We start from the raw sequence: 15,795 nt of genomic DNA on the forward strand, positions 1-15,795 counted from the left end.
AGCAGGCAGCAAGTGTTAGCCCAGCCCCAAGAGATGCCTCGTTTCTTTCCAGACTGAGCCCAAATCTGGGCTCTGCCAGTTTCAGAAATGGGGTGACCACAGAAAAACTGCAAATCCTGGCACCAACCTGCAAGTGAGAAGCCATGAGGAGCAGAGGGACCCACGGGGCCGGCCCACGGGCATTTCCCTGGCATTCTGCAGCCAGCCTTCCCTCCTCGGCCTCTCTCTTCGGGGCAGATTGGGACAGGACAGGTGTAGGAGTGGGTTCCCCGCAGATCATCCAAACCGTGCCTGAGCCTGTTTGAAGCTCAGAAGAGCAAGGAGCCATGAGCTCCTCCCTGAGATGTTGCTTCTCTGCTCCTCCTCCCAGAGACACTACTGCTTGGCTTCGTTTAGGAAAAGTATAAAGATGACTCAAATAGTTTGTTTTTTTTTTTTAGCTGGAAGAGGCGTGCTGGGTGCTGCCTTCCCCTATTTTTGGAACAAGCCATCCCAATTAAAGCAGGGCTTTCCCTGGGCTGGGAACAGAGGGAAAAAAGTCTGTGCAGGGACACCGGGTCCCCACTGTGAGTACTGCCGTCTTCCCTCCCCAGTCCTTCACCCTGCCCTCCTTCCTCCAACCCCCCACGGCTGCCCGTTGCCTTGCCAAAGCCTTTTCATCCCGGTGGAAGCCCCCCCTCCCCGCCACCCGCCATCATTCCCGCGTTTCGGGGAGGAGGGCCGAGCTGTGCATGTCCTCCTCCTCTCGGAAGTAGGCAGGTTTTCCCTGGGAGCTGGGGGACTGCTGTGCTTTCGCGGGGCAGTTGGCGACCATGTGGCTGATGCTCTGGCAGAAGTGGCATTTCTTGGGCTGTGGCGGGAGCTTGCACTCTTTGGCATGGTGGTCCAGCCCGCCGCAGTTGTAGCATCTGCGGGGGGGAGGGGGGGGGCGGTGAGGGAGGAGAGAGATTCGAGGAAGAGAAATAAAATGAGGTGGTATGCTGCCATGGCCATGCCTGGGACCTGTCCGGCTTCACAGCCAGAGCTGGGCTTAAAATGGCCTGGCTGCTGTGGGGATGTGGGGTCAGCTCTTTGGGGGTGGAAGGGGGCCCTGGGTTTGGTCCCTGCAGAGCCCCAGCTCCAGCACGGCCAGTTTGGACCTGGCTCAGTGGTGCTGCTGGTACCCAGGAGATGGCAGCAAACCCCCGCACTGAAACCAAGCACTTGGGGACAAAAATCGGGGATGTTGGGGACTTCCAACCCTCTGGCTCCGTCATGGATCTGGCTCCTGTGTCTACAGACCCTGTGCCCAGGGTTCCACGCTGTGGACCGAAAGCCTGTGGCAGAGCAGGATCGGCTGACAGCCCCAGCCGGGAGAACGGCTGCAGGGACCGTGGCCATCAGTGTGGGGACAACCCCAAATGTGGTTTCTCTCACAGCTGTACCCCTGCCACTCTCGCCCCCCAAGTGCCACCTTGGCACCAGAGCGATGTGGGCAGAGGAAGCTACCTTGTGTCCATTTTAAATTCTGCAGCCACCTAGGATGGTCACAGCCCTTTACTCTCTCCTTTTCCTTCCCAATTCCTTTCCAACTAATTTGAAAGTTTAAAACCCGCTTGTGTGAACAGCCGGGTGGGGTGGGCAGCATCCACAGGGAAAACTGGGAGGAAGCATCCCTGGGCAGCCAGGATGGAGAGGATGGGAGAGGAGAGGGGGGATGAAGGGCAGAAACTCGCCCTGGGGCTCCCAGCCTCACCGTGGGAGACGCTGCCAGGATGTCCGGCCATTTCCTTCCCACAAGGAAGGGTTTCTCTTCGAGAAAATTACCCCTGCCCAGCGCGGCTCCCCCAGACAAGGGGAGCGGCCGCCCGGGGTGTCCCTGACCTCTGGCCTTTCACTGCCGTTTCGCTGCCCTTTCCCCACCAAGCTGCATCTGCCACTCATTAACCGCCAAAGGAAGCCGCTTTCCCAGAGAAAGGGTCACTTGCCCACCCCGCCGGACCCGAGCCCATCCCCATGCCGTGCGCAGGGTGCTGGGCAGCTCCCGGTGCCCGCAGGGCTTGGACCCTGCCCCGGATTAGCCCCTGGCCACCCCTTACCGGTCTCCTTTCGATCTGCGTTTCTGGAGGCTCTTGCCTTTGGGTCTCCTCTCGCTGCCGATGCAGAAGACACCCCCCGGGCCGGTCACCCGGATGGACTCCAAACCTTTGGACGACTTCTTGAAGGTGAACTCGACAGCTTCACCCTCCTTCAGGCTGCGGAAACCCTCCATGTGGAGCTTGCTCTGGTTGGGGAGACAGGGAAGAAACAGGGGTCAGCATGGAGCTGGGGTGTCTGCTGGGCACACAACAAGCCCCAGCCCAGCAAAGACCTCCGGTGTCATGAGAGCTGCCAACGTCCCCCCGTGTCTGCCCCCCGGGAGGAGACAGACATCGGGGACCAAGCTTGATTGGGCACCTTTATCTCCCTAAAATCTCTGGAGTCCCATTTGATAACAGGGAGCCTTCAGTGGTCTGAGGCACCCAGCCGGGTAGGGCTCGCTGGTTTGGCGAGTGAGGGCTGGCAGAGTCAGCTCTGACCTGAATTTCAACAGTATTTGCTGCAAAATGCTGGCTTTCTGCCCTGCAAAACAGCCCCTTTCTCCCACTGACACCCTGGCCTGGGGAGCAAGAGCTGCTCCTGCATCTCCTGACACCCCGGGCTGGGGATGCTCACAGCGAGATCCAAAACTGCCTTTTTAAAAAGACAAAAGGATTTTGAGGCTTTGCACAGGCATGTGCAATCCAGCTCGCTTCCCCGTGGAGCGGCAGGACCCGTGGGACATGGGCCGAATCCCCTGGACGTGCAGCGAGTCCAGGCCCCTCACTGCAGCTCACCTTGGTTCAAGCCCTTTGATTGCCTCCAATAATTAATTAATTAAGGAGCTGTTTGGCCGTGAATCGTCACTGCTGGGAGCATCTTCTGTCCCTCCCAGGATTGTCACATCGGCCATCACCGTGCAATCAAACTCAGGAGTTTAGAAAGACCCAGGCTGGGGCAGGGGATTGTGAGATGATAGCAAAATCCACTCTACTTTCACGAGCTCTGTTCATTTTAGCAGAACAAATTCACAAGGAGCTGAGCTGGGTGATGCAGCCGATGTCTCTTGTCCCCCTGTGCCAGCACACGCTGCCACAAGCATCGCTGCCGGCTCTGCCAGGGGACCACTGCATCCCGGGCAGCGATTCGAGCAGGGCTTTTGCTCAACTTCGTTAGCGGAGCCCAAACGAGCGTGAGCAAAGAGTTAAGGGGGATTTGCTGGCAGAGGGAGGAGCAGCTCCAGCGGGGCTGGGGATTCCCGGCAGAGCCAGCGTGGCTGCAGCAGGACCCTGGCATTTATGAATGGAGCATCTCCCCCATTCATGGCCCGGCGAGTTCCCGTCACGTGGGCCCCGGCCGCCCATTCTTCCCGCACCGAGCCTCCGCACGCTGCCTGGGGACGGGCAGGCATGGCCAGTTCCCCTCTTCCACCCCAAATCTCTCCAGGACCCAACGTGGAAACACCTCACATAAAAGCAAAGAGGGAGGAAATGGAATTGTTGGGGTTTAGGATCGAGTTTTTTTTTTTCGGTGGGGTCTTGCAGGACATGCATGTGTCCAGGGCCACACAAGGGAAGTGGGGACACAGCAAAGCTCAAGGAACAACTCTTGAGGCCCCTTTTTCTGCTGCTTTTCACCCCCCTTCTGTGTCTGGGGGCCCAGTTCCAAGTGGGACAGACCCCACGGGCTGGGCCAAGTCACCCACATCCAACCAGTCCAGTCACTTGCCTGCTGGGATGGGGTCCAGAGTGGGCCAAATGGGATTGCCAGAAACCTTTGCTGACCTGCTCCTGCTCCCAAAAAGGAGAGCCAAACCATGAGCTACAAGGTCCCAAATGACAACAAGGATGTGCCAGGGTCTCTCCACCCATCCAGGGCTGGTCTGGGCAGTCCCGTTACCACCTACCACTGGCAAACACCCTGTGACGCTCAGCAGGATGGTCAGACACTGCTCCCCCACCCCACCTCAGCTTTCCCCCGGTGCTGAGCATCACCAGGAGGATGCTGAGCATCACCCAAGCAGGACCAGCTGCCAGTACAACACAGGAGGTGTCTGGCTTGGCTTTGGCACTTCGGGATCGGCCACTAAACCTGCCCCATCCCTAACGTGCCACCCCACCAGGCCACTCCAACCCCTCCCCACTGAGGCAGTTTGGGCGATGGGGGCTGCCACAGATGGCAAATTTGCCCCCGTTTTAGGGGCAAGGAGGAGCTGAGCATCACTCCGTGGCACGGGAGGCAGCTCGGGAGGCTGGGGGACGAGAGCCCGAGATCCTTATCGGGGGTGTTTCCAGCCCTGGCCAGCCCAGCTGTGTTTACACTGTGGAGATGAAAACTCCCAGGCGCTCGGTCCCGAGTTTTGGGACAAAGCCAAGCCATGGCAGGAGGGACCCTGGCGCACAGGCTGGGCCCCCCCCAGCTCAGTCCACGCCTTGGGCATCATCACCTGTGGGCAGCCAAACCGCTACACCCCCAGTGCCAGGGGGTCCGGCTCCTTCCCCCCCATGAGCCATCCGTTACCCCCATTTCGAGGAAGAGGAGGGTCGGGGCAGAATCGGCTGCAACACGATGGAGGGGGGGGGGGAAAGCGATTTATTTTCCAGGAGCGGGTGAGGATGACAACCACCTCCCCAGCCCCCCGGCCCCCTCCACCAAAAGGCCAAAGGAAACGCCCTCTCCCCGGGGAAGGAGGCGGGTGGGGGGGGGGCATCGGCTGGGGCGCCCCAGCTCTCCCCCCGCAGCAGCCTTTTGATGTGAGCTGCAGAGTGGCTGGTGGTCCCTGCGCATCCCCCCTGCCCCCTTCCCAAAACACACACATTGCTGGCATTCCTCTGTTATCAGATAGGTAATCAAACTGCAGCCCATTGAATTAGCTGCATACCTCCTGCATCTGAAAGGAAGGGGCCCAGAGCCCCTGTCCCACACCACACACAAAGCCGGAGCCTTCCCAGGCCTCCACACACACACACACACCCCCCCCAAAAAATAAAGAGGAAGGGGGGGATTGGAACGAGCCGGGGATGCTGGGGACGAGGGGGAGCGCAGGGGAGGGCCAGGGCCGGGAGCCACCGGCCAGCGAGAACAAAGGGCCGGCGGCGGCCGTGCTCCCGCTGCCCAAATTCCAGGAGTTCCAGGCCACGGTGGGGGGAGGAAGGGTGGCCGGCATGGCCGCGGCCCCTCTGACCCCCTGCAGCCCCTCTGCACATCAGCCCTGCGCCCAGCTCGCCCGCGGTGGGAAAGCCGGGTCTCGCCTGTCGGGTGCTGGGGTTTGGGGTCTGGGACCCATGGTGAAGCTGAGGGGTCAGTCTTGGGGAGATGGTTTTGGTATGGGGGGGCGGGGTGTGGGGTAACCCTGGGCTCTTTCTGGGTTTGGGATCACAAAGCATCACCATCCTCATAATAAAACTGTTCCAAAGCATATCCTAGCGCAAGGATTTCACTCGGTATCATTAGGGTCCAGAGTTAACCAGTGGGACAAGGAGCAGAAGCAGAGCTGGCACTGCGTCACGCAGCTCTCAGCAGCCCCCCCCCGGCACCCCCTCGCCAGGCGTCACAGTGGGCACCTCTCTCCTTTTCCACCCATCCCTCACCCCGTCAGCTCCACGGTTATTTACGGCAGACAAAGACGCAGCACATGAGCGGCCAAGCGCTGCCCACCACCCCCACAGTTCTGGGTGGCCCCCACCCTCACCCCTTCCCCACCTCCACATGGGTGCCTCCATCCCTCTTCTTCCTCCCACCCAGCAAATCCCTCATCACAAATCCCAGTGCTAGACCTGCTTCCCCTCCCGGAGAGGTGACACCGGAGAACACCCCAAATCCAGCCACCTCTTCCCAAACCACCAGGCTCTGGTTCTCCCCCACCCTACTGGGCTCCAGAGGGGCTCGGCCGGCCCCGGGGTCACCATTGTCCCCGCGGCCTCCCCAGCATGACACAAGGGGACGTTTATTCCCAGCCAGCCCCGGCCACTCAATCAAACCATCTTTGTGTCCGGAGGGGCCTGGGGCGGAGCGGCCGCTGCACCTCGCTCCCACCAGCGCGGGAGCGCTGCAGCCGTTTAAACTTAAATCCCTCGGAAAAGAAGCCGGGTTGGGATGCTGGGCTGGGATGCTGGGCTGGGGTGCTGGGCTGGGGTGCTGGGCTGGGATGCTGGGTTAAGAGCGGCCGCAGGAATGCACTAAGCTGTGCCAAGAGCATGGCCCGGCCATGCCCAGAACATTTCGGGACAGCCTGACCCACCCTGCAGCCGGTGCCTGTGCCTCAGTTTCCCCTCATTCTGCGGAGGAGAGGTAGCCCACAGGGACCAGGAATGATGGACACCCCCCTCCCCAGCAGATTCTGGTGGATTACTGACCCCCCCAGGGGGTCTGTGCCCCCATCACTGCACCCCACTTTCACCCGCAGGCTGGGGTGCCCCATCCACAGTGCCCTCTGCTCAGCTGGCACCCCCCAGTTGCACTCAGGGCACCCCGACCACCATGCTGCCCCCTCAGCCCCTGCACCCCCAGGGCCACAGTATCCCCGTCCCCCCCAAATCCCTCATTTTGCTCAAGCCAGCCCTGTGCTGCCAACTTCGATGTATCAGCCGGCCTGGCTGGGGTGCAGGGCAGCCCGCAGAGCCCCACACGTCTCGGCCACCTTCACCCCACCACGACCCCCACGGACCCATCGCAGGGGAGCAGCACACCCCCAGGGGAGCAGCCCCATCCCTCAGCCCTCCCGGGGCTCAGGCTCAGCACAGCCGGTGCAGAGCAGCCCCTTCCTCACCTCCTGCACCAGCAATAAGCTGGTGTGCAGGGGCTAACGCTCGCTCGGGTTTTTTTGGGGCACAGCTCCTGTTGCCGGCGGGCGATGCCATCGCAATCCCACTGGCACCAGCCTCAGCCCAGCTCCAAGCCCTGTTCTGACAGCAGGTCTCCCCTCAGCCGGGCGCTGCTCAACAGCAAACAGCCCCCCAAAACAGATTTTGGCAGCGGCTCTGCCAACACGGAGCGGTGACCCAAGCCCCCCCAGCGCAGCAGGGCCAGCTCAGCTCCCCACCGCTGGCCACGAGGCCAGCAAGGAAACATCCCTTTGCCTTTACAACCCGCGCCTGGATCCATCCCCGAGCAAAACCTTTCCCTCTCCCCAAATCACACACCAAATCTTTTCCCCGTGCTGGCGGTTTGAGCGCTGGGGACTGCGATGCTGCTATTTTCGGGCTCGTGGGCGTCCGGCTCGGAGCAGGAATCGCCCCGCGGTCCCTTCCCGCGGCTCAGCCCCTGCGCAAGCGACCGGTGGATGCTGCTGAGGAAAGAGGATCCTCGCTCAGCTCCGGGGGCTCGGTGCAGAGATAAAGGGCAACGTCTGCAGGAGCCCACTGGGGAGAGCACAGGGGATTTCACAAAACATTACCAGGGCTTTTCAATGTCTCCCTGCTGTCATCTGGAGCAATATCCCCAAGGATTTTTTTCCCAATTCAAGTAAAACAAAAATAAAGCCACTTTTCTGCCAAAGTAAGCTTGCTCTTAATTTTCCACCGTAAGCCAGCAAAATGAAACATTAGATACTAATTCTGGGGGAAAAAAAAAAAAAAAGCATCCACCACAGAGTTTAATCTGTCAGCTACCTGCCCTAAATCCACCCTTTCAGCTCCCTCAATTGTGTTTTTCCCCACCCTGAGGGTGCCAAACCCTCCTGCACTTCCCAAGGAGCAGCTAATTGGGACCAGCGGCTGCATATTAATTTCATATTCCCATATTAAAGCAGGGACACGGCCAGGAGCGGCAGCGCACCTTCCGTCGGTGATTTTGGCTTCATCCCGCTTATTCTTAGGAGCAAGGAAATAGGGAAAAGGAAACGCCAGAGCTGGGGGGGGGGGGGCAGGGACAGGGGCTCGCCAAGCCAGCGGCTCCATCCCAGCCCTTCCCCAGCTTTAACGGGAGCAATCCCATTCATTTGGGCCATTTTATCTGGGAGACCATTTAAGGGTGTTTTCTCTCCCTGCCCCTCGCCCTGGGGCTGAGAGGGGGAGCTGGGGGAAGGGATGTGCCTGCAGCCATCAGTTAATCTTTAGACAGAGACAGGAGGCTTTTTTTGTGTTCGTCTTGAGGGAGTTTCAGGGGTGGAATAAAGCCGCCCTCTTTCACTATTTGCCATCAGGACATGGTGTGATACAATTTTATTCCAGTGGTTTTTTTTAAAAAGAAAAAACAAAACAAACCAAACCAAACAAAAAATTGCTTCTACCCCTCTCCCTGAAAAAGCAGAGGTGCTGACCCGCATTTCGACCCCAGGGGATCCCTTCCCCAAAGACACGCGTAACCCTGGTGCTCCCAGATCCTGCAGCCACCCACGCCTGCACCCTGGGGTGCCCACCCAGCGCTGCGGGGTGACCCTGGTCCCGGAGAGCAAACGCAGGAGTGATGCACATGAGAAAGCTGAAAAAGTGAGATATTAAATGTGTCCCGCGCCTCTGTGAGCATCACGGGTCCAACTAAAACCACCGCTCTGAGCAGGTTCCCCCTTCCCCTCGCTGCCACCTCAGCTCCGCGCAGATGAAATCCCGCCGGCCGGATCCTGCCCTGCACCCCAGCCCAGGGGAAAGGCAGCTGGGGACCCCGGGGGAAGGCTGGATCCTGCTCCCCGACAGAGAAATCCTCCCTTGTGCCCCTGCCTTTGCTCTCCTGCAGGGTCGGGGATGGAGCTGCCTCCAAACACATGCATTTTTGGTTTGGGTTTTTTTTTTGGTTGGTTTTTTTTTTTTTTTTTTTTTTCCTTTTTCCCTTACGCAGGGGGATCACATGAGCACAGGTGGGCGACAGCCCAGGGCAGCTCAACCAAAATCCACGGCCGAATGCCAACCGCCATCCCCCTCCGCCCCAGCCCCTGCACGGCCGAGCGCGGATGGAGCCCCGGCCCCCCCGAGGCACCCGGGGACGGCAGCACCCAGGGGACCGTGGGGGGACCGAGCCCCCCTCTCCCCATGCTGGCGTGTGCCCAGCTGGCCCCGCGTGCCCTGTCACATCCCAGCCCCAGCCGGTCTCACCACGGGCACAACCTCACGTCCTCGCAAGGACCGTGTCGCCCAGATGCCACCCAACACCCTGCGGCCGGGGCAGCTGCGGGGTCCCAGCGGTGCCCAGCAGCTCCCCTTGCCAAAATCACGAGAAGGAATAAAACAAGAAAACCCAACCAGCGTTGCCTTTATCAAGGATTTAGACCCGTTGGCTTGGAGAAAAGCTTGGAGACACCGAGCCGCGCTGAGCGGAGCAACGACGCCAGGGGCTGGGTTTGGGGCTGTGCCCACTCCTCCTGCTCTGGCCAGCGGCCCCCACCCTTGGGGCCACGAGATGCCCAGGTTTTGTCCTCACCCTTCCCCAGGTTGCCCCACATCCCTGTAAGTGATGCCCAGAGCCGCGGTGGGAGCCCAGGAGCCACGTCCCCAGGGGACCCCCCGCAGCTTTTTGGGGTCTTCACCAGCACCAGCCTGATTTCTGCCACCCTGAGACCCCCACCCTTTCACGGGTGCTGCTCAGCCCTTCGCCTCCCCAGGACAACCTGCTCTGCTCTTCTGTGCTTCATCCCCCCTGCCTCCTCACAGCCTCCAAATGAATCCATCTCCAGTGTCCAGGGGAGGCATTTGAACCCAAATGCCTCATTTTTAGCTCACAATGCAAGGGAAAGGCAGCCCTGAGGAGCCCTGTTAGTCTCCTGTCCTGCCGAGATTTTAATCTCTTTGTGATCAGATAAAGGGAGAGGGAGATGGAGACGCACTCCCTGCAGAGAAGGGCCATTCAGACCTGGTTCCTGTAATAAAGTGATTTAATAGATCTAAAGAGGCCAATTCCCTTCTTTCTCCCACAATTACTTCCTGTGGGTCATCATTCACATATGTAAATGAAGAGGGGAAGGAGCAAGTTATGGGGGGCTCTGGGGTGTTACACCCCAGTGACTGGTGTGGGGCACCACGTGTGGTGTAGGCAACGGGTGCTCAGCACCCCAAACCCTGGGTGTTGTGTCCCCCACCCGCAGTGGGTGCTGGCATTTGCCCTCCCAGGCCTGACTCCCTCCCCGGGGAGCGGAGCCAGCACCAGCTTTTGGGCAGCGCCTGGATGCTGGGATGGGGAGAGCACCGGCAGAAGGGCCTCTTTCCCCACGAGCCACCCAAAAGCAGCAAAGCTGGGGAGGGAGTGGGAGTTTGGTCCCTCTCCGAGGAGTGGGAGTTTGGTCCCTCTCTGTTTCACTGCAGGCGAGCAGCGACTTTGTGCCACCAGCGAGTGGGGCAGGAGGCAAAGCCCGACCTGGAGGAAAAAGACTTGATCTCAGCCCAAAACCACCCCACTCCTGGGGGTGCCAAGGGAGCACCCTGCCCTTCGCTGCGGCAGGGGAACAACACCCACACCCGCTGCCCCTCTGCTACCCAAAATAACCCGCTTTTACCCATTTCACCGTATTTCACGAACACAGCAAAACCTGCCCATGGGACCCCATGGCTTCCCCAGCCCTGAAAAATGGGGGACACCAGGAGGCTGCACTTCTCCCTGGGTGGTGGGATGCTCCTGGCACAGACACCCCAGCTAATTCCCTTTTTCTGCAGGAATGTGGGCAAGAACAATCAGGAAACCAGACTGTCTGGGGGCAATAAACCCCCAGGAGAAGGGAGGGAGGGTGGGAGGCTTCCCCCACCATGGGCCCTGGGTCCCGCTGTGCTACATTGAGATGCAAAGACCCATTTGCTCTCTTGAGAGCACCAGGATCTCGGTTTTCCCGGGCTGATTTGGAGCCTTCGCCTCAGAACCCAGCCGTGTGTCTGGCCTGGGACAGTAGCTCCTACCAAGGCGCTTTCAGCACGCCACAGCTGAAGGAGAAGGGATTTGCTTCTCCCCTTGGTCATCGTTCACTTGCCAAATCGCTGCAGCCCTGCCTGGGGCAGCCACTGCCTCGTGGGCAGGGGGTACGGGACCCCCGGGAGCCCCCGGTCCCAGGAGCCCAGCACGGGGGGCTCAGCCCTGCACCCCCGGCCCGTCAGCAGATGGTGGGATGGATCCCAGTTTGGGGGGGGGGGTGGGTTGGGGCCAGGGGGAGCAGCAGCCGCTGGAGCCGGCGGGGTCCAGGGGCTCCCCGGAGCCAGCACCACCACACTGCCTCGGGCCGAATCCTGCATGGCTGCTCCCAGCTGTACCCACAAATCCACTCGTGTTTGCTCCAGAGACCCCTGTGCCCCCCTTCGCTTGTGCTCACTCTGCTCCCCAGCCCCACGGCAGCTGCTTTCCCGGGGCGAGGGGGCACAGGCCACACTCAGCACACAGTCCCCTCTCCACGCAGGCCGGCGCTGAGCCCCACATCTCCCCCCCAGAGCCGGCCCCACGTTGGGCACCATCTCCAAACCCGTTCCCCCAGTCCCTAAATGGGGGTCCCCCGGCAGAGCCTCCCCCGCCAGTCAGGGAGGGGGGTAGGGGGGTGTTCAAGCAGCTGCAGCCCCAAATCCATGACTTCCTTCAGCACGCGATCACCGACACGTGTGGGGCTTCCCCACTCAGCAAGGTGCACGTGGGTCAAATCCGGACACGAGACTGTCACTATCATATAGGATCCATAGGGGCACGCCTGCGACCCCCCACGCCTTTGTGCCAGCCGCAGCCGAAACAAGGGGCCTGGACAAAGACCCCCCCACACCCCAGGGATGAGCCACAGCTGGGGAAGGCCCAATCCTGCATCCCTGGCCTGGCTCAGGGCTCGCAGGACCCCGTCCCGGGGGGAAAAATCAGTTCTTCCCTCCGTGGGGTGAGCGAGGATGCTGCTCCGGCACGTCCCGCTCAGCCCCGTGGGCACCTGCTCCCCTGGATCCGACCCCGGGGGGCTCCCCAGGGATCCACGATGGGATAATGAAATCGCGCGGGGATCAGCTTACAGCGCCGGTCCCCAGAGAGGAGCCCCGGGCTGCGGCGGGGCGAGCGGCCGTGCCTGCCCTTCCCCACCCGGGAAAACCAGCCCGGGGGACCCCGGACCCCCTCCCCGGGGTGCCGGGCTGGGATGGAGTGGGGTGTGGCGGGGAGCCATGACCTCGCGTGGACTCAGCGTTGGGGCGGGGTATCCCCATCCCGCCTCGCGTCCTCCCGGGGATGCCAGGGCTGCACCCCCTCTCCTTCCCCAGGACCCCACGCGGGACCCGGCCCCGTACCTGGTGCACGAAGACATCCACGGGCGAGTCCAGGGTCGCGCCGCCCTTGGCGGTCATGGAGAGGAAGCCGAAGCCCATGCGGACGTTGAACCACTTACAGATGCCGGAGCCGTGCAGAGGTTGGGGCTCGTTTTCGGCTTTGGGCGAGTCGCCGGCCGGTTCCTCGCCCGGCTTCGCACCTGGGGAGAGACCCACGGAGCCGCTGAGCCGAGGGGCCGGGGGAGCCGTGGGTCCCGTCCCCATCCCTACCCCGACCCAGCCACCCCGCACCCAGCCGGAGCCCCAGATCTTGCCTGGGTTGCCCAGGCTGGAAAAGGAAAAAATAAAATAAAAACAAACAAACAAACAAAAAACCCAAAACCAAAACAAAAACCCAACAAAAAAAATCCAACCCAAAAATCCCCTAAGCAGGGCGGGCAGCTTTGCCTCCACGTGTGCGTGGGGATCATCTCAGGAGTGGGGGGAAATGAAGGCGGCTCCCGGCGGCACGACCCAGGCGGTGCGTGGGATGAGGCCCTGGAATTTGTTCTCCCCTCAAAAACGTTCAAAGCGAAAAAAAAAAATCAAAAACCCCAAACAAACAAACAAAAATACCCCACAACAGCCAAATACCCCAAACCCAAACAAAAAAAGCCAAAAATTAGAAAAAAAAAAATTAAACTCCACAATACAAAAAAGGGAAAAACTCCACCAAAATACCAAGCCGAAATTCCCCCACCCCCAGCAAACCACGCTGGGAGAAAGTCTCTCCCCTGCCATCAGCATCCCCCCACTGCACCGGGACCCCCCCGCTCCCAAACCCCCCCAGCAGCCGCCACCACCGGCCCCAAACTTCTGGGCTCATCCTGGGGCTGGGGGGGGGGAAAGAAAAATATCCAACCCCTTGCGACCCCCCCCAGCTGCTGCGGGGGACGAGCCCACGCCGGGTCCGGCCTCGCTGCTGGGGTGCAGTGAGACTGAGTGGGCCGGGGTCGTGGGGGTGTCCCTGTTCCCCCCCGGCCGGGCTCCGCCGCCGTTATTAATAATCGCGGAGCCGAGGCGGGCTGCGACAATAATATAACTTAACCTGCAAACTGCTGGTTGGAAACAGACCCCATCCCGACACTCGCTTGCAAATTCCGAGTTGTGGCTGTTACCGCCTCCTCCCTCCTCCTCCTCGGCCAGCTTTGAGGGTATCAGCCCAACCAAAAAAAAAAAAAAAAAAAAAAAAAAAGGGAAAAAGGAAAAAAAAAAAAACAACAACAACAAAAAAACCCCAGCTTAGACCCCGCCGGGAGGGAGCCGGGAGAGGTTTGACTCCATCTTCACTCCAACAATAGGGGTGGGAGGGAGCGGGAGGGTTTTTTCAAAGGCTCCCAAATTCTCGTAGACAATAGCAGCCCCCGCCCCCCCCCACCCCCCCCCAGGACCCACCCGCGGGGCCGGGGGGCGCCGGGCCCCGCTCCGCCATCCCGCCCCCACGTGATCCTAATTAACCCCCCCTCCCGTAATAGTGACACATTCCGGGAGGGATTTGGGGGGGGGGGTGGGGGGGTGTGTGACCCCCCCCACTTAGGGGCGAGGCCACCTGTCAGGGGAAGATGGGACCCCCGGGGGGAGGAGGTGGGACCCCCGAGGAATTGGGGGGGGGGAGTTTCCACGTCGTTTCTCTACGCATTCCTCCCCCCCCCCCCGCCCCCCGAGGCTGCCCCCCCCCACGAGCGGAACCACCTGAGACCCCACGAACACGGCGGGGGAACGGGGCTGAGGCACCGGGGGACGGGGAGAGCCGGGACACCGGGATCATCCTGCACCCCCATCCCGTGTCCCGCGAGTGGGGCGTGCAACCCCCGGGCGCTCTGCAATCCCCGGGGGTCACGCAACCCCCGTGGATGTGCCTCCCTCCCCCCCACCTCCCCCCCCACCGGGGCGGGGGCCCGTCACCCCCCACCCCCCCCCCCGGGGCCGGGCGGGGACAAAGGGCGAGTGACCAGCGGCTCCATTTCCGGCGGGCGGACAATGCCCCGCTGCTGCCCCGGCCCGTGGGGGCACAGCGCCGCCCGCCGCCCCACCCGGGAGCTGTGGGGTGTGCGTGGGGGGGGGGGGCGGCCCGCCCCCAAATCGGGGTGTGCCGGCAGTGCGCCCCCCGCCTCCATCCCCCGCCGCAGGGAAAGCTGGGGGGGGTTGGGGGGGGGGTGGGAGGGGGCGTAGGTGCTGTTTGCACTGCCCGCGGCCGCCCCACGCGGGACTCGCCCCGCGTGGTATCATTGCGAGGGAGGGCGGGGGGACACTGTGAGGGGGCTGGGCGCGCCGGGGACCGCGGTGTCACCCGTGGCGGACCCCCCCGGGCCGGATTGGTGTGACCGGTAAAATCCCGCGTGGGGAAAACCCGCGCGAGGCCCCGCGGGGGCCACCGCGGCGCTGGCCATGGTGCTGAACGGCACCGGCCCTGTCCAGGGTCCTGGGCGGTGCCTCCCGCCCTTCCTCCTCCTCCTCCTCCTCTTCCTCCTCCTGCCCCGCACACCCCCCGCCCGCCACCGAGGTTACCCACACCCAGGGGCTCCGCGCTGCACCTTCCCCGCAGAGCTGAGCTGCCCCGCTGGACTCCCACCCGTGGGTCTGGAGCAATAACAGAGGAGGAGGAAGAGGAGGAGGAGGAGGATTTTTCCCCGCCGGAGTTAGGGCAGAGCTGCCCCCGAGGCGCCGTGGCGAGTCCGATGCCCCGTCAGGGTTCTGCGAGCTCCCGCGGTGTGGGTGAACCAGGGTCCCACGGGGCACGGGTGGAGCAGGAGGTGCCCATTACCCGCCCACAGCGGCGTTAACAATTCTCTGACGCTCGTGGGGTGTTGTCCCACCTTTCTGCCGGTTTTAACGGGGATCGACATGGCGGGGTGAGGAAACTCCGCTGATCTCTTTCTTATGCTTAACATCAGTCTTGAGTCGAGTCCCCAAAGCCAACGAGCAGCCCCTCGTCTGCGGCAGCAGGAGAGCAGTTTCCCTGGCACAGACCGGGATCCCCACTCCCACCCGCGACCAGGCTCCGGCATCCTGCAGAGCTCCCTGCCCGGGGACAAGGCTGGCGGGGGGGACGCGGGGCTGGTGACAGTCCTGGCAAGAGGGAAACCACGGTGTGTGGTCACACTTGCTCACGTTCACGCCCTCCCTCTCCTTACCGGTACCCACGACTGACCCGGGTGGGGATCCACTGCGGGACCGTCCCGGTGGGTGCGAGAGCCGGGAGGCATCTGGCACCCTCTCCTGGCCAGCGAGGGCCAGGTCCACGGGTTGTTTATTCTCAGTCTTCTCTTGTCTGCGGGATAATTGGGATGAGAGGAAAGAAGGGGAAAAAAACCCCAAGACTCGTGGGAGACCCCTCTGTGTGGCTCTGTTCCTCTCGGCTCATCCCTCCTTCCAGCCCATCTCCTTCCCCACTTCCCCCCAGGATCTGGGGAGGGCACTGCCGGCTGCCTGCATGTTTCACTCCCGTGCTTCTGCAAAAAAACCCCACGAGCGACCCCAGCCCACTCACGGGGCAGGGTCGGGGCCAAGGTTTGCAGAGCATCCTTGAGAAATGGCTCTGCCCCTTCTGCCCGTG

The 15,795-nt window shown here is 61.8% G+C and overlaps 1 protein-coding gene across 1 annotated transcript; it reads right to left on the reverse strand.

Moving 5' to 3' along the window:
- Positions 1-694: 694 nt before the first annotated feature.
- On the reverse strand, positions 695-13,318 carry LIN28A (lin-28 homolog A). Its single transcript, XM_032992168.1, has 4 exons — positions 13,288-13,318; positions 12,222-12,400; positions 2,079-2,263; positions 695-908 (listed from the first exon to the last, which is right to left on the reverse strand). The coding sequence occupies exons 1-4, from the start codon at positions 13,316-13,318 to the stop codon at positions 695-697; spliced, it is 609 nt and encodes a 202-aa protein (XP_032848059.1).
- Positions 13,319-15,795: the final 2,477 nt, after the last annotated feature.

This window comes from Tyto alba, unplaced genomic scaffold (genome assembly GCF_018691265.1).
Source record: "Tyto alba isolate M040663 unplaced genomic scaffold, T.alba_DEE_v4.0 Super-Scaffold_20, whole genome shotgun sequence".
In the NCBI taxonomy this organism is placed as follows: Eukaryota; Metazoa; Chordata; class Aves; order Strigiformes; family Tytonidae; genus Tyto; species Tyto alba.